We start from the raw sequence: 17745 nt of genomic DNA on the forward strand, positions 1-17745 counted from the left end.
TATGCCTCGGGTGCAACCATAAAAAAGAAGAAAAAAAGAAAAGTCAAGGAGAAAGCCTAATCAATGGGCTGAATTTCAAACACCTCAGCAATCAGTAAAGCAGGACACATATAAATGCACACAACTAAACCTGAACAGCGAGAGGCCTGAATAATTGAATAACTGAGTGCTCTATTCCAGTTATTCGGTTTCTACTCCTTACAGATTCAAGATCAGGGACTGAGGGTTGATCTTTAAAGAAGAGTCAGGGGTTTGTTTGTTTGTTTTTAGCCCATGACATATTGAAATTCCTGGGCCAGGGATCAAACCTGCACCACAGCAGTGACCGTGCCAGATCCTTAATCCACTAGGCCACCAGAGAACTCCAAGAAGAGTCATCTTAGAAGAGTATTTCACCTCCCAACTTGGCCTTCAACTTCAGCTCAGATGTCCCCTTCTTTCTGAGGATTTTCTCATCTATGCTCTCCAGATACAGTTAAGCATTTCCTTCTGTATCAGATCAATGAACCTGGTATATACTTCCACTGCAGCACTAATCGCACGATATTGTCAATTTTTATTAATATGGCTCTTCTTCTCACCTCTGATCTCTTCAAGGGCAAGAAAAGCGCCAAGCTACCAAAAGAACTTACTATCATGCCTCTTTCTTAGCATAAAATTGTAGGACTTACAAGTAATTCAAATCACCTAGTATAAGTAGATTATTTTTTCTCTCTGGAACAGTGAAAACCAGGAATTGGCAATTGTCGCCTCTTCCAAGGGCTTAGAGTCAAGAAAACATGGACAAGACTCATCAATGCCTAATTCTATGGAGGTGAGATATTACGTTGCTGCTTCTTCTGAGCTTAGCCTGACCCTATCCGCTGCCTTGATGTCACTGTAAATGAAGGAATGAAGGCTCTTGTTACTATGGGTACCATATATCCCACCCTCGCTAGCCACAGTTCACTGGACCAGTATGGTCATTTAACCCATAAAACAGGGGGGATTGGATTCTAATGCTGAGTGTTTGAATGAAGAAGCCTGGAAGTTGAGCATCACTCGGTAATAATCCCTGTATCTAAGGTCTGTAGACTCAAGATGATGTATCCGTTTACTACTTTATGGCCACACGTAATAAAAAATGATTATCCCAAAAATCGGGACAGTGAAGAAGACACAGAGAGACACAGAAAATCCCTGTTTCATGTGTCTCCAAAGAGACACACAGACCGAGCGACGTATAGAGGTGAATATCTATAGTTTTCTTTTTCCCAGTCTTTGTCTCCTGTCTGCCAGTCTCCTGATTTTGAATTCCATGATCCACCTCTCCACCATTTATTCAATATTTATTTTAACTGATTTGTGTGGGTTTTAGTTTCTTGTATATAGTAAGGCATCCTGCAAGACAATTCAATCTTGATCCAATATATCATTATTGGCAAGTACCTAAAAATAAGGGCTTAATTATTTTCAGAGCAGTAAAGAAAAAAATCTCTCTGCAGGGCTCACCTATGAAAACAACCTTAACAACTAGATATCATTTATTTTGTATCATATTATGTAAAGGTCACATATTTTTTTTTAGTCAAACTAATCTGGGTTCTAATCTCAACACTGCTCATTTAATAACTAAACCTGCTGTGTTCCCACTGTGGTGCAGTGGGTTAAGAATCTGACAACACTAGCTGTGTCGCTGCAGAGGTGCAAGTTTGATCCTCAGCCTAGTGCAGTGGGTTAAAGGATTCAGTGTTGCTGTAGCTGTGGCGTAGGTCACAGCTTTGGCTGGAATTCATTTCCTGGCCTGGGAAACTCCATGTGCCATGGGTTTGGCCATTAAAAAAAAAAAGTCAATTTAAAACAAATTATGTAACTCCTCCCATCCTAATTTTTTTAAAATTTTTATATCTAGTATAGAAATTTTCAAACATGCCCCAAAGCAGGGTGAATTGTATAAATGAAAACTCAGGTACACTTCACCCAGTTTCAATAATTATCAGTATAATTTCAATCTAATCAAGAGAAAACATGCAAAATGAAATGGAGGCACATTCTACGAAATAACTGACCAGAACTCTTCAAGTGTCAAGGGCATGAAAGACAGGACAGACTGAGAGACTGTCAAAGATTCAAGGAGACTAAGGTGACAGGTCAGTGAAATACAATGTGGGACTCTGGGTTGGATCTTGCAACAGAAAAGGACTTGATGGGGAAAAAAAAAGAGGGGAAATTAGATTAAAATCTGTAGATCAGTTAATAATGTTCCATCAATGGTAATTTCCTGGTTTTGATCATTGCTCCAAAGTTACATAAGATGTGGACATTAGGGGAGTCAGGCAACATGAATTCAGGACCCCTGTGCTAAAAATAACACATTTTTTTTAATCTAAAATTGTTTCAAAATAGAGTTTTAAAAAATATTAACCAACATTCTGCCATTCTTGATTCTTGTTCCTTTTCTAGTCCTTATTTATTTATCTATTTAAAATTTTGTGTTTTGTTTTGCTGGAGTATTTTAGACCAAATCCAGACAGGATATAATTTCACCAATCAGCCTCTGACAGATACAAACTCTGCTTTATAACATAATTTCAATAACATTACCACACCTAACAAAATTAGGAAGAATTCTGTAATACATAATACTCAGTCCACGATCTATTTTACCAATGTCTCAAAGTATCTGTTCATGGGTTTTGTAGGGTAAAATCAGTTTCCAAGAAGATCTCAATTTTGCATTCATTTAATGTATCTCTGAAGCCTCTTTTCATCCATGATAGTTCCTGTCCTTCCTCTTTTTTTTATGCCTTTTTTTTTTTAAGGTCATTTTTCCTGTAGAATTCCCCACATTTTGCTTTGGATGGTTGTAAGCTTGTGCTTTAGCTTCTTTTTATTGTAAAATGGGGACAATACACTTAGCTCGGAGAATGCTTCTAAGGCTTAATGGGAAAAATACATGAAAAAAAAAAAAAAAAAAGCCCAGAGCATCACAGTGAACAGGGGTTGAAGCATGTTGGTCTCTGATCCCCATTCGCCACCTCCTCCTCCAGTCCTCTCCAATGATTTCTAATATCTTTGGTTTTGAAGAGTCACCATGTATTTAACATTACGTCTTAATTAGACTCTCAGAATTCACATGGGCTAACAGATGAGTTGGCACAAATGATGTATAATAAAGACCTGACCCTAGAAAGATAGACAAGGAGTTCCCATTGTGGCTCAGTGGTTAATGAACCTGATTAGGAACCATGAGGTTGTGGGTTCAATCACTGGCCTCGCTCAGTGGGTTAAGGATCCAGTGTTGCTGTGAGCTGTGGTGTAGGTCGCAGATGCGGCTCGGATCCAGTGCTGCTGTGGCTGTGGTGTAGGCTGGCGGGAACAGCTCTGATTAGACCCCTATCCTGGGAACCTCCATATGCCACGGGTGCAGCCCTAAAAGAGAGAAGGAAGGAAGGAAGGAAAAAGAGAGAGAGAGAGAGAAAGAGAAAATGCTCTCTCAGCTCTAAAAGTGACCACATGACTATGATTCCAAGTGTAGTCTTCGGACCAGTAGCAACGCCTCCCTTGGGAACTCAATGCAGAATCTCAGGCCCACCCCAAACCTGCATTTTAGCAAAATCCCCAGGGTTTTCTGTGGACACACTGCTGATTGAGAAGCATTGGTCTGGGAGCACTAAAGGTCATTTTGGGTGCAGAAATTGAGGATATCCTTTTTTTACCCTGATAAAGAAGATTCTATTCTCCCTCCAAACTGTGGAGACCTTAGAAGGTCTGTCTCTCCTCAATTCCTGTCCCTCTTTAATTTCCACCTTGGAGCTGCCCACCTAGAGGGCGTCTGTGGACAGAGGACATCAGGAAGTGAGTCCTTTCTTTCTTTCCTTCTTCTCTCCACTGACTCTTCAAAAGGAGTATTAAAAACAAGATAGCGGTTCTTAGAGGCTGTAGTCAACAGCATTTAGGTAAATGAGCTGTGTAGTCTTACTTTCCTCAGCTGTGCAAAGGAGGCCTTAGAAAAATCTTCAAAAATAGCTGTCACTGTGCCCACTGGTTTTGCTCCCTTCAGAGCTTCCAGCCCTAGGACTATAGGATAGAGAGATCTTTGCTTTGGCTTGAGAGATGCCTCCAAGTGTGACAGGTCAGATGACCTTGGAGGGTTCGCTCAGAGTGTGGTCCAGCCTGACCCCATGGTGACAGTCTCCCCAAAGAAGAGGAGACCCTCTTCCAATTTAGGGTTTCACTCTGCATACCCTTTTTCTTTGTCAGCCACACCCATGACATAGGGAAGTTCCCAGGCCAGGGATGGATTCCAAACAGCAGCTGTGCCTACACCACAGCTATGGCAACATAGGATCCTCTAACCACTGCACTGAGCCAGGGGTCAAACCCACCCCTCCACAGCAACCTGAGTCACAGCAATTGGATTCTTTCTTTTTCTTTTGCTATTTCTTAGGGCCATACTCACAACATATGGAAGTTCCCAGACTGGTCCAATCCAAGTTGCGGCTGCCAGCCTACACCACAGCCACAGCAACTCTGTGGGATCTGAGCCCTGTCTGCGACCTACACCACAGCTCATGGCAGCACAGGATCCTTAACACACTGAGTGAGGCCAGGGATCGAACCCGCATCCTCATGGATAATAGTCCAGTTCATTACTGCTGAGCCACCACAGGAATTCCACAATGGGATTCTTAACCCACTGTGCCAGAGCAGGAACTCCTATATGCCTCTTGTAATGTAACAGTCCTCTCCCTATTGTTAATGTTGCTGTTATTGTTGTTGTAATGTCATTTATTTGCGGAAGTAACAGGATCATAAGGGTCATTTACCCTAGAGGACTTTCCCAATTCTACTTAAGGCTGATGGCTTCCTTGTGCTATCTTGTAATATGCTTCCCTAACTTTGTATTTCTTGTAAATAATTAGTTCACTATTATTTGGTTCTAAGTTAGTATCAGGCAATGCAAACTTCCAGAGCTTAGGGGATACCTGGGCAGGATACAAGGAAAGGAGCATGGCTTTGAAGGTCAGCAGGACTAGCTCTGCTCATGGACTTGAGCCTGTCTCTTGAAAACATGCCATGATTTCTCATAGCGTGGATCTCTCTTTTATAGCAAATGATGTATGCAAACAGTTATGTGAAAATTAGGTATTTGCAAAGTACAGGCCCAGCATACAGGTGGTGCCCTATAAATGTTTATTTTGCCTTTCCTCTCAGAGCTTCATGCTTTGCCAAAGTCAACTGCAGTGGCTGGACTATGTGGCCTGAATTTCCTCTCGAGCTGCAAAATTCCATGACCTCTGTTACATTTTAGTGTCAGAGATTAGGTCAGTTCAGCTGGCACAGAGCAGGATCCACTGTTTCCTTACATGCTCTTTCTGTTGTAAACTGCTTTAAACTAATTTTTAAATTTTTTTTTCATTGAATAAACATTCATTTGTCACTGACTGTGTCCAGAGATACCCCTCTGGGGAATAGAAAAATCATCAAGATGTGGTTCTTCCAACATGGCAGCTCACAGCCTGGGAGCCTGAGAAGGAGATAAGCATACAAGGTACAGAAACTGAGCAAATGGTCTAAAGGGAGGTGCTTTCTCTAGAAGGACAGCAAAGATGACCTTGAGACTTGGCTCACACAGGAGGAACTCTCTTCCGTCAGTGGGGGTGAGTTTGGGCTGGTCTAGCTGCTCTTATGTTTTCTGCCCTTCTTGTGACCTAAGACAAGCTGTCTGTGGTTTATTGAGGAATAGTCAACAGATAGGAAGAGGGGCTGGGGACCTAAGGACAGTGGGATCAGTGGGTGGGGAGCTGCACCTTATCATCTCCAACCAGGTGATCAGAATGCTCCTTGGAAGCCTGGCTTTGTAGGAGATGCTACTGAAAAAACTGGGAAAGAAACACTGGATTCCAGGGCAATGAATAATACTTTGCAGAATTAGCCAAAGAGAAAAGCCAGTGAACAATAAAATGTAAAAGAAAAAGGAAGAAATCTGTTTCTAAAAGTAAAAAGCAGACAGAGAAGTAAAGAACCCATCATTTTACATAATCAGCATTTTCTAAGCCGCACAAAGCCAGCAATGTCAGTATAAATGACTTCAGTTACATCAAGAAACATCTGAGCTTGGCAACGGTTTCTGGTTTCAGACTCTTATCCTTCCTTTTATTTGCAGGTTTTTGCTTTGCACACACTGTACAATATATGCCCACAGACCTACAAATACATAGAGTCTACACACATGTACCCCCACATATACACTAAGGCTACTTAATATGTTATTGCATATTATGATACTAATGGTATGATATATATTAGAGCCACATGTCTGATATATAAGGATCATATAATACATATTATAAAGTAGACTGTGGCCCTGGGATTTATGTTTTCTACAGTTTCTTCGATCCTCTCAAGTACAGCATTCACAAACTCTTATGGATGGCTTGAGACAAATATAAGTGCACAAAGGCATCCTAATGGAATTCTATCACTGACTTTCCCAGAACTGGAAAAGAATAATCAGAATATAAAAATGCCATAGAATAACAGGACAATCATCTTAATGACGAATGGTAGGCCTCAAAATAGCCACTGCCCTTCCTTCTACATGAGCACACCAAAGAACCCATCTTGAAAGTACATTCTTGATACTAAGCAGAAAATATGACCAATGCAAACACATCAGGAGAGCTTTTAAGAAAAAGAGAAAGAGCGATGCTTCTTCCAACGGCCATTGCAACCTTCAATGACATTGTTGGACATGTAATTTAAGGAGATATAATCAGATTTGAGATAACTTTATCAGAATGACACGTTTAATCAAGATCCCCTTGTGACGAACATCTAGGGCATAAAGAACCTGGATTTATCCATTGAGAAACACAACATCCTTGTCCTGCAAACAATGGCTTGGTGCCCAAGTTACATTCTGGCATGTCCATAAAAATGATCAAAAACAACTGCCATAACACTCATTAACACGAAATGAGGGCTTAAGTGTACAGTCAGGACAAGGAATGAAGGTTTGAACTAACTTAAATATTTGGAAGCCCTGTAAAGTGACACCCCACAAGCCTATATCTCCTATAGGAAGGGGTCAAAGATATTTCATGCAAAGGGAAGATAAATATTTTCATCTTTGCAGGCCATAGAGTCTGAGTTGGTCCCAACTACTCAAGTCAGCTCTTGTACTATGAAAACTGCCATAGTAAAGAAGTAGATAAATAAGCACGACTGTGCTACAATAAAATTTTATTTAGAAGGTAGGAACCTTCTAGATTTGAGCAACAGGCTATCATTTGCTAAGTACTGTCCTATATAATTTCCTATATTTTCCTGCCTAATGAAAGCAGAATTCCTTCTTTAATAGGCACATTTACAGGAAAAAAAAAAAAAAAGCTGGGAGTTCCCTGGTGGTCTAATGGTTAGGATTTGGCGCTTGCACCACTGGGACCTGGGCTTAATCCCTGGTCTGGGAACTGAGATTCCACATCAAGCTAGTGCATGCCATGGCCAATAATAAAAATAAAATTAAAATTAAAAGCTAAAAAAAAAGAAAGAAAAAACTAAAAGCAAAACTCAATAATATAAATAAATGGAGCAAAACTCAACACCATAAATTTGGTTGGTTTGGAATAGCAGGTAGCTTGTTAATTATTTTCATATTATTTTATTTTGGAGGAATGATAGAAATAGGATTTCAAGAGGACCCTAATCTATGAGATTTAGCTACATGTTGAAATTGGCCTTGCATGTAATGTCCACTATTCTTGATATATTTTGATGGACATTATTTCTATTCTGAACATTTTCATTCTGTTCTCAACTTTGGATTTGTAACACCAAATAGATTTTCTTCTAAGTTAATGGAATCAAAGTCTGGGTTTTTATTGTAAGCATTGGATAGAACTGGTGCAAGAGATGATGATTTTTTTTTTTTGGATGTTTGGCTCTAAAATAGCAACTACCTGCCTGATGGATTTAGCTCTAATGTCAGGCTGATAAAATTTGAGAAAACCACATTTCCAACTTCAACTTCCATTGTAATTGTGAACAAATAAGTCCAGGAACCACCATTTTGCACAATGATGACACAGAATATAATGGAAAGGGGCTGCTTCACTTTGCATTTCATTCTTGTTTCAAAAGCCTTGTGAGGGAGGATCTGGTTCTGATCAATCAAGAGAGATCCACACATGCAGGGACTAAGTGGTATTTGGTAGAGAACAGTGGTTCTCAGCCAAGAGCATTTGGTCAAGTTTCACACACATTATCCGTAGACGTTTTTGGATATATGTATAAGTAAATCACTTTGTATATACATACAAGTAAATCATTTTTGCATGTGCATATAAGTCAATCACTCTGTGGCATGGCAGAAATGATCACAACCCTGTCAATCAACTTTACTTCAATAAAACTTTTAAAAAGGAAAAAAATAAAACAAGAAAGTGCAATTGTATATGTTTCAGAAATAAACATTAAGTTCAAATTATTCGCTCGTTTAAAAAATTATCTTGAAGTTATTTTTGTCCTTGAAAATATCACACACACAAAAATCCCTTATAAAGAGAACTACTCAGATACACATTACATAGTTTTTAGTGCCTTATGTATGTATTCTTGTTGGATATATTTATGGGATAGAAATTTTGGGGTTGTAAGTTATGCATATGTGGTAGATACGCCAAAGAGTTTTCTAAAGTTGATTTGTAGGGCTAGCTCCTACAAATCTGGTAAGTTAATGGTTCAATCATTGTACATCATTACCAAAACTTGTTATTATCATTTTATTAAATTTTAACCAGTCTACTTATCTTTGGGTTATGATCAGTAAAAACTTTATTTTTGGATGTGTGTTTTTATGAATTTTAGTGCATGCAGAGCAACATATAACCAATAACACACTATACCAAACCCTAAATTTTGAAAACCACTAAATTTTGTCTTTTCAATAATGGCATAAATGGAATATGTAAATTTAAATATGTGTTTATTATTTGGCTCTTTCAACTAAAATATAATCTATCTATGTTTCATTTCTTACTGTAGCCCACTCTGGACTTTTGTTTACAAGGAAATAAATATATGCTACTTTATTTCAATTAAGTTTCCTGTCAGTTTTAATAAAAATTAATACTTTCCACCACACACACACACACACAAATAAATAAATAAATAAAAAGAAAAAAATAAAATAAAATGGCACTTATATGGAAAAAAAAAACTTGCACAGGGCTTGTAGGGGCCTCTTCCTGCATCTGTCTCCCCTGTGGCATACCTACATGGTAATGCATTGTACCCCTAAGTATAGTAAGTGGAAGGCCAGCTGAGGTTGGGGTGCAGGCACGCAAAGCTCCCCCTCCCAGTGAGGGGAAGTGTGATTTTTTTTTTTTAATCTTAGCCCTACCATGAAGTTATGTCAAGTGGGTCTGACCTATTTACCTTGTGGAGAGCCTGCAGCAACATCTCACACCCCATAAGCATTGGGGATCTAAATGCCCATATGCTCCATGTTGATGCCAGTGTATATTTGGCGGGCAAGGATAGGGATGGCAGGGTGTGGCAGCCCAACTATTGTCTCAGGCACAACTCACTGGGCAAGACTCTGAATGTCGAAGAAATCTCCAGATAGTCAAAAGCCACTGGGAATTTTTCAGAGCACCTTCAACCCAGTGATCTAACTTCTGAGATAATTGTGGGGATCCTGGAACAGGCCTAAATTCCAAGGCAGAGATTTGCAGAAAGGAATCTGATGACCCAGAGTCAGTAAGCCATAGGCCCAGTTCCCAAGGCCAGTGTTCTATTTTGGCCCTATTCTAGATATCATTAAAGAGTCCACATTCACTGTCCTTAGGATGGATGGGCAGTGGGCCATTTTTGCTACTTGCTAGTTTACATTCAAGCAAGCACTTACCAGTTATGGATGCTAGCTTATAGTCTTGCCTTAATGAAAGCAACAAAAATGTTCTGAAAATATGACCTACAATGGATTATTGTCAGTGGAGTCCTATTTAGGTAGAAACAAGGAGACGACTATTTCAAGTAAATTGATCATTGACTATCTTGGAATCCTAGGCTAATTTATCTAGTCTGGATTTTCATATATAATGTCTATTTAAATTATGCTACAACAGGGTTGCATTAAGGATATTTAAAAATAAATTTATATAACCCTCTACTGAATCCACCTGAAAGATATATATCTTTCTTGAAGAAAAAGGTATTAAGACCACACAAACACACACAGACACATGCCTTCCATCCGGAAGGAACTATGCATCCTAAAGTAACATCATCAAGTTGAAAATGCCTTTTGAGACCACCCTGAACTACTTTGTAAACTAAAAACTGTTAGCAAAATGTTTTTTTTTTAATTATAAAATTGGCTCTGAGAATGATGGGAAATCCATTCTGTATGAGAATCATCATCGATTTGCCCAAATTAACTTGTAAAATACAGTTTTAATTATGTTCTGGCCAGATTGTGATGCCTTGCAATCCTACATGATGCCAGCCCATGGCCTGTGAACTAATATCTTTGGCACACCTGCAACCCATTAGCAACATCTGGTTGGGATGCTCTGACCCAGAGGAGTCTTGAAAGTGCATCAGAATTACCCAATGGTTGTTAAAATGCAGATTGTGGACCCCACCTCCAGATACTTTGATTCCTTGGGGCTGGAAAAATTGCCTTCTAATAAATTTCTAGGTGATGCTGAATCTGGTGGTCTTGGACCACCCTTTGAGAAGTAATGTATGGCTTTTTAGCTGGAGTCAGCAAATGGTTTCTGTAATGGACCAGATAATAAATATTTTAGGCTTGGCTGGCCATCTGGTCTCTGTCACTACTACTCAGCTCTATATTCTACCCTGAAAGCGGCCACAGACAATATGTAAGTAAATGGGTATAAGTGTATTCTAATACACCTTTAGTTACAAAAAGAAAAAAAAAAAAAAAAAAGCCAGTGGCAGGATTTGACCAGTGGACTGTAGTTTATCAACTCATGGCATATGGAATAAAGGATCTTCAGGTGTGATCTTTATTCTCATTTTCCATTATTCTACCCTGGGTTTCAGCCACAATAGGCCCATCCCTTTCACCAGGGCGTGTGTGTGTTCTTAATAATGTTTTCAACATATTACCGTGTAGCAGGGATGGAAGAGAGGAAAGATTAGGAAGAAAAGAAGAAACAGAATTAGCAAAGAAGAAAGCGTTTTAACTAACCAAACTGAGTTCCAAACTCAAAGGGTTTGAGAACATCTTTTCGGTGTTGCCCTATCCTTCCCTCAGTGTGGGGATCACACATCCTTCCCAGGATGACAGGCCTTTGGGTTTTAGCACATAGTTTCCTAAAACTTCAGTTTTCAAACCTGATGGAAAAGCTTCTTATGAGTGATATGCTGCTGCTATAACAGGAGAAAGTGGCTCCAAAAATAAAACAAGAACGTTTCATGGGGAGAAAGGGAGGTTGTGGAGTTTCTGTTGTTGATGCTGTCTTTGCAAGGTATCTAAAACCCCTCAGTGTTTCTGAGTTTCATCTCTCAACCTCTCAAGAAAAAAGGCAATTTCAGTTTCTCCCCTTTCTTGATCCTTCCATTCAAACAAACCAAAAATCTGTGATAGAAATCTTGTATTTTTAAGGTCACTCAGAGGCACTAAATCCATTGGACAAAAAGTCATTTCAGTTTCCACGATTCCATTAAGCTTGTTAAGGGCAGGACAAGAATGAGGTAATCAAGTGAATTATTCATGTGACCACAGTCCTTATCTGCATACATTGTCTCCATGTAAAAGTTACACATGAAAATGTTACGTTGCTGTGTATGGTTTCACTATTTTTCATTTAAATAAAAAATAGAAAAGTACAAGTGTGATCTTCCTAGCAGAGAACCAAGTCAACAGTTAAAAGGTAAAAAAGATTAATAACATCAACCTAAATACAACTTTGTAATCCCCTTTTTCTGACACTATCTCCTGTTAAATTACACACTCTACAGACATACATTATAGAGCACCTTCCTATGGCTTCAGTCCAAAATGAATAATAATGCTCCTTGACAAATGGCCATTTCTTTCCCTCCTTTGATCTGGAATGCCACACAGATTACAGAAAGAGTTTCCATTTCTCTGAATCTGACAAACCCTTGGATAATTCAGTAGCTGACATTAGTACCAGCACAAATTCAAAGGCACTCAGTGCCGTGCCTTGGGTAATCAATAGAGTTTTAAAACAAAGCAGAAATATCCTGAAATTAAACATAACTATAATGCAGTATAATGTAATTACGAGAGTACCGTGGACGGAGGCAGAGGGCAGACACATTTAAAATTTTCAACACCACCGTATCTAAAAAATTACTTTGGAGTGCAATACTACTCCAAAACAGCACCACATGCTTGAGTCTTTCTTATCACATTCTGCTACACTTACAGAAAACACTTAGGGAACAAACAAGAAAACACCACGCTTGCAGGCTTATAGAATCAATATAACTTACCTGTTCCTGCTTCCCGGTCCATTAACCTGTAGGAGTCCAGAGATTAAGCACCAGTGGCCACTCTTTGTCTTCCTAATCCACTTTGGTTTCATTTTTGTCTTTCATTTTGTTCTGAAAATCAAAATCCTTAAGGGGAAAATCCTTCTGTAGATGGTTCCTCAAAGGCAATGCAACAATTGAGCTTTGGTTCACCTGGAACATCCTGGATGGCAAAGCTCAGGGAGCTGGGCTGCTGTGTGGAAATGTAGCTTATCTTCTGTGCTTGGGCGTTGGGATGTTCTTCTAATAAGTAATATCCTTTTTCTTCATCATAACTGGGATTTTAGTTCTAAAGGGAAATCATATAAAAAGTAGGTTACCATATATCATTGTTCGTGTGAACTGTATAGAATCACCCATCTTATTCTCAGCAGGCAAGCAAATGTTTTTTAATTTTAATATTCAAAAAATCACTTTCCTAATACCATTTTAATTTTGTATACTACCTGAAATTTTATTTCCAGATGCGTGACTCTTCAGGGTAACTTATTGAGATCATTGATCTGTCAGACGTGTTCAGATCCGTATGTTCTGAATTTCACAATAGACCACTGGTTCCTAACCACAGCTTTGTGACACCACAGCATTGACCCCAATTATTCAATTATATCAGGGAGTGTCTCAAAGCCCTAAGTTCATTTATTTTCTCCTAATTGAAATTTATGGATATATATATATATATATATCTCCATAAGAGTATTTTGAAGGCAAAAGGGAGTTTTGCAAATTTAAGATAACAACAGATTTAATCTAAAGAAACTGCAACTGTATCTATAGATTGGAAGTACTACCCATTCTCAGATCAGCTATTTTAAAAACTATTTTTTTAATGTCAGCAGGTTATATGTTGACATGTGACCTTCAAAAACATCAATGTCACGAGAGACAAAAAAAAAAAGTTGATGATCTTTTCCAGATTAAAGGAGACTAAAAAGATATAACAAACAATTAAATAAAATGCCTGATCCTATGTTAAATACTAGATGGTAAAAAATATTGCTGTCAAAGACATCAAGGCAATTAGCAATATTTGAATAGGTATTCTATATTGGATAAGTCATATTGTGTCAATGTGGTCATGTAAGAATACACTTGTCTGGGCAAATGCATACATAAGTATTTAGAAAAAAGGTCATAGCAACTTCCTCTCAAATGGTTCATCAAATATATATGTGTATGTACACATACACACACACAGAGAAGAGAGATGGAGAAACAGAGAAAGACAGAGAGGAAAAGCAAATGTAGCAAAATGTTAATTGATGAATTTACATGAAGCATATGTTCATTGCACTACTCCTTGAACATCTGAATGTTTTCCAAATAAAAAGGATTTAAAATATAAGCACAGTTGATCATTAATTTTGATGCTAGAGAAATGTTACTGAATAAATATCTTTATTTTTCACATATATCTGGGTTTAATTTTAACTTTTCTTCCTGGAGTTCCCATCATGGCTTAGCAGAAGTGAATCTGACTAATATCCATGAGGACACAGATCCGATCCCTGGCCTCGCTCAGTGGGTTAAGGATCCGACCTTGCTGTGAGCTCTGGTGTAGGTCACAGTCACAGCTTGGATCTGGCATTGCTGTGGCTGTGGTGTAGGCTGCCAGCTATGGCTCCGATTCAACCCCTAGCCTGGGAACCTCCATATGCCTCAGGTGTGGCCCTAAAAAAAAAAAAAAGACCAAAAAAAAAACAAAAAAACCTTTTCTTCCCTCCACCACCGTTATAATAAATGTGTCTCATTTTTCTAATGGATGAGCTAAGCTCAAAAGAAACAGCCAGGCTTATCAGACACAACTTAGAATAGATTTACAAGGAGATCCTGCTGAATAGCATTGAGAACTATGTCTAGATACTCATGTTGCAACAGAAGAAAGGGTGGGGGAAAAACTGTAATAACCTGACCCCCTTGCTGTACAGTGGGAAAATAAAATAAAAAAAAAAAAAAAAAGAAAAGAAACAGCCAGCTATGTAAAATGAGGGCTGTTGTGCACTGCAACACAAAGAATAACTCTTACACCTAGAAAAGGTTCAATAACTGTTCTGGCCACGGATGGGTATTGTGAACAGTGTTGAGGACATGGGAGATTTTTGTAATCCCTGTGGGTGATTCTGCAGTTGAAAACAGGAAATTACATAAACACATATTCAATATGGAGAACTCTGCCTTCTTCCCACTTTAGCTACCAGATGGCAAGAGAATTGAAGATAGTCTTGAGGGAAGGTTAGCAGCTCAGGAGAAAAGACCCAAAGGACTATCACTGAGAGTTTCCCAAAGAAACTGCCAGGTCCTCCGCCCACTCTGACTCCCTGTGCGTTGAGTTTTACCATCTTGCTGGAAGGCTGAGCAGCTTGCTGAGGCTTCAAACGAGACTCCAAGGATAAAGAGCTGAAGACACAGCTTGTTACAGGTGCAATCTGTCATCGAGGTGGCTGAGCTCACAAAAACTCTCCACAACAGCTGTAGCTGGCATCAGAGCTGAGCCAGGAGATTGTGACGTGGGAAACCAGAAGTGTCTTCCGCACACCATTTTCAGGAGGGGCTTCTGCCAATACCTCCTCTCCCTCATTTGCTTCTCTGCCAAGGATGTATATTGAGTAATTCAACTGGGCATATATTGATCTTTATTGGGCCCATTTCACCAGTAAGCCAAGTTATTGGGTCCCCAACAGCCTCATCTCTATTCCCTTTCTTTAACCGCCTGGTTAAACTCCAGCACAGCTGGTCCTTTTGCCTGCTCTTTCTGCCCTCATCTTAATCACGGCAGGCACCATGCTTTCTGTGTCTGCGTGACAGGGACAACAGACAGGGTCTAACTAAGTAGACCTTCCATACTCTCTTTCTGTTCTGGTTCTCGCCCTGCCATCGCTTTGGCTAACCAGGTAGATCTGAACTGCAGGTGAAGAAGTATTTAACTTACAGGAGGGAGCGGAATCTTAGACCTTTGGTTTTAATGGATGGACAAAGAACAAAGCAGGATCAGAGACATCAGGATAAGACCAAAAAAAAAAGCAGATGTTTGTATTAACCAATAAGAAATAACAAAGACATTTTAAAATATTTTTTATGGCTGCACCCACGCCTCAACTGCAACCTATGCTGAAGCTGCTGCAATGCCAGATCCTTTAACCCACTGCACCAGGCTGGGAATTAAACCTATGCTTCTGGAGCTACCAGAGCTGCTGCAGTGGGATTCTTAACCCACTGCACCACAGTGGGAACTCCCAATTTTTAAAAGTCCCAAAGGATACTGAAATAATGACAACAGAAGAAGAGACTTTTTTTTTTTTCCCACTGTACAGCAAGGGGGTCAGGTTATCCTTACATGTATACATTGCAATTACAGTTTTTCCCCCACCCTTTCTTCTGTTGCAACATGAGTATCTAGACATAGTTCTCAATGTTATTCAGCAGGATCTCCTTGTAAATCTATTCTAGGTTGTTTCTGATAAGCCCAAGCTCCCGATCCCTCCCACTCCCTCCCCCTCCCATCAGGCAACCACCCCCCTCCCATCAGGCAACCACAAGTCTAGAAGAAGAGACTATTAATGATTATCAGGCAGACTTTAAAAATAATCTGAAGTCTAATGGATAGATGAAACATTGAGGAGTCAGAGAGATCTAAAGAAATTATTTAAAATGCAATTCATGGGGAGTTCCCATCATGGTTCAGCGGTTAGTGAACCAGACTAGCATCCATGAAGACTCAGGTTTGATCCCTGGTCTTGCTCAGCAGGTTAAGGATCCAGCTTGCCGTAAGCTGTGGTATAGGTCGCAGATGCAGCTCAGATCCCGAGTTTCTGTGGCTGTGGTATAGGCCAGCAACTGTAGCTCCGATGTGACCCCTAGCCTTGGAAACTCCATGTGCCACGGGTGTGGCCCTAAGAAGACAAAAAGACAAAATAAAATGCAACTCATAGAGCAAAAGATGGAAATTTTGAAACAGAGGTTAAGAGATGTGGATGGTAGAGTGAGAAGTTCCAAAACACATCTCTCCACAGTTTCAGAAGGAGAAAACCAACTGAATGGGAGGGGAGAGGCAACATTTGAGAGATAGTGGCTATCAACTTCCAAAATTAATCAAATTTCATGAAGTGCAATAAATTCTTAGCACCTCAACATATTTTAATAAGCATAGAAGAAAAGATCTGATAAGCAGCCAGAAAGGAAAGACACATTACCTACCAAGGAATAAAACTTGGTCATTTTCTCCTCCAAAAATAATGGAAGAGTAAAATAGTGTGATGATAGCTTTAAAGAGAGAGGATATTCTCAACAACAAAAAATATATATTTCAAGAACAAGGGGAAAATGTAGATACTTTTAGACAAAGAGAGAAAGCTTAACCTGGGCGGGTGTTATATTTTGATGTTATATTTAAACCACACATTTTCATTATATTATTGATGGTGTACTTCATGAGAGAGACAGAAAGAAAGACATATGCAAAATGAGTGGATTTACTCACGCTAGCTCCTCTCTAGGGAGTTCCCATTGTGGCTTAGCCAGTTAAGAACCCAACACCATGTCCATGAGGATGCAGGTTCCATCCCTGGCCTCGTTTAGTGGGTTAAGGATTTGGCTTTGCCGAAAGCTGCAGTGTAGGTCAGAGATATAGCTTGGACCTGGCTGTGATGTAGGCTAGCAGCTACAGCTCTGATTCAGCCCCTAGCCTGGAGACTTCCATATGCTTCAGGCACAGCCATATTAAAAAAAAAAAAAAAATTCCTTTCTAAAGATCCTCTAAAAAATGTCATCTAGGAAGAAAACAAATTATCTAGAAAGGTAGAGCTAGGTATGAGAATGAATTGTGGGCAAGAAAAAAATGGAAAAAAAACACAAGAAGTGAAACAAATATTCGCAGTGTAAACAATAAGAAAAAACACAAAATTCGAAATAAAACCAAAATCCTGAACAACAAAACCTGTAACTCAAGTGGATGATTAAAGTATATTAAAAGCATTGTATTGTTCAGGAGGCAGGCAATATACTGATAAGTCACTTTAGGCTATTATTAGGTTAAATAGTGATATTAAAATTTTCAGGGTATTTTCTAAAAGAAAAGAATACTGGTTTTTTAGTAAAGAAAAAATTAGTAGATAAAGTTAGAGTGAACTTTATTTCAAAACAATCTAAGAAAGCAGAACAAAAATGACTATTTTAACAGGTCAAATAGGCAAAATGAAAAGGAATAAGTGAGTTCAATAATATATCAGTAAT

At 39.1% G+C, this 17745-nt stretch overlaps 1 protein-coding gene across 2 annotated transcripts in view; it reads right to left on the bottom strand.

Annotated features, from left to right (window-relative positions):
- LOC146395186 (uncharacterized) overlaps window positions 1-17745 on the bottom strand; it is a 255009-nt gene that overhangs the window by 219720 nt on the left and 17544 nt on the right. For both annotated transcript variants that reach the window (XM_085003048.1, XM_085003047.1), the window contains exon 2: window positions 12478-12805. In XM_085003048.1, coding sequence (XP_084859174.1) covers window positions 12478-12569 — 92 coding nt within the window. In that variant the 5' untranslated portion in view covers window positions 12570-12805. The remainder of the gene's footprint in view (window positions 1-12477; window positions 12806-17745) is intronic.

The sequence above is a fragment of the Sus scrofa genome, chromosome 17, assembly GCF_054392235.1.
Source record: "Sus scrofa isolate SSC_HxYL_T2T_F1_AM1 chromosome 17, Sscrofa_HxYL_maternal_Yorkshire_Landrace_v2.0, whole genome shotgun sequence".
NCBI lineage: Eukaryota > Metazoa > Chordata > Mammalia > Artiodactyla > Suidae > Sus > Sus scrofa.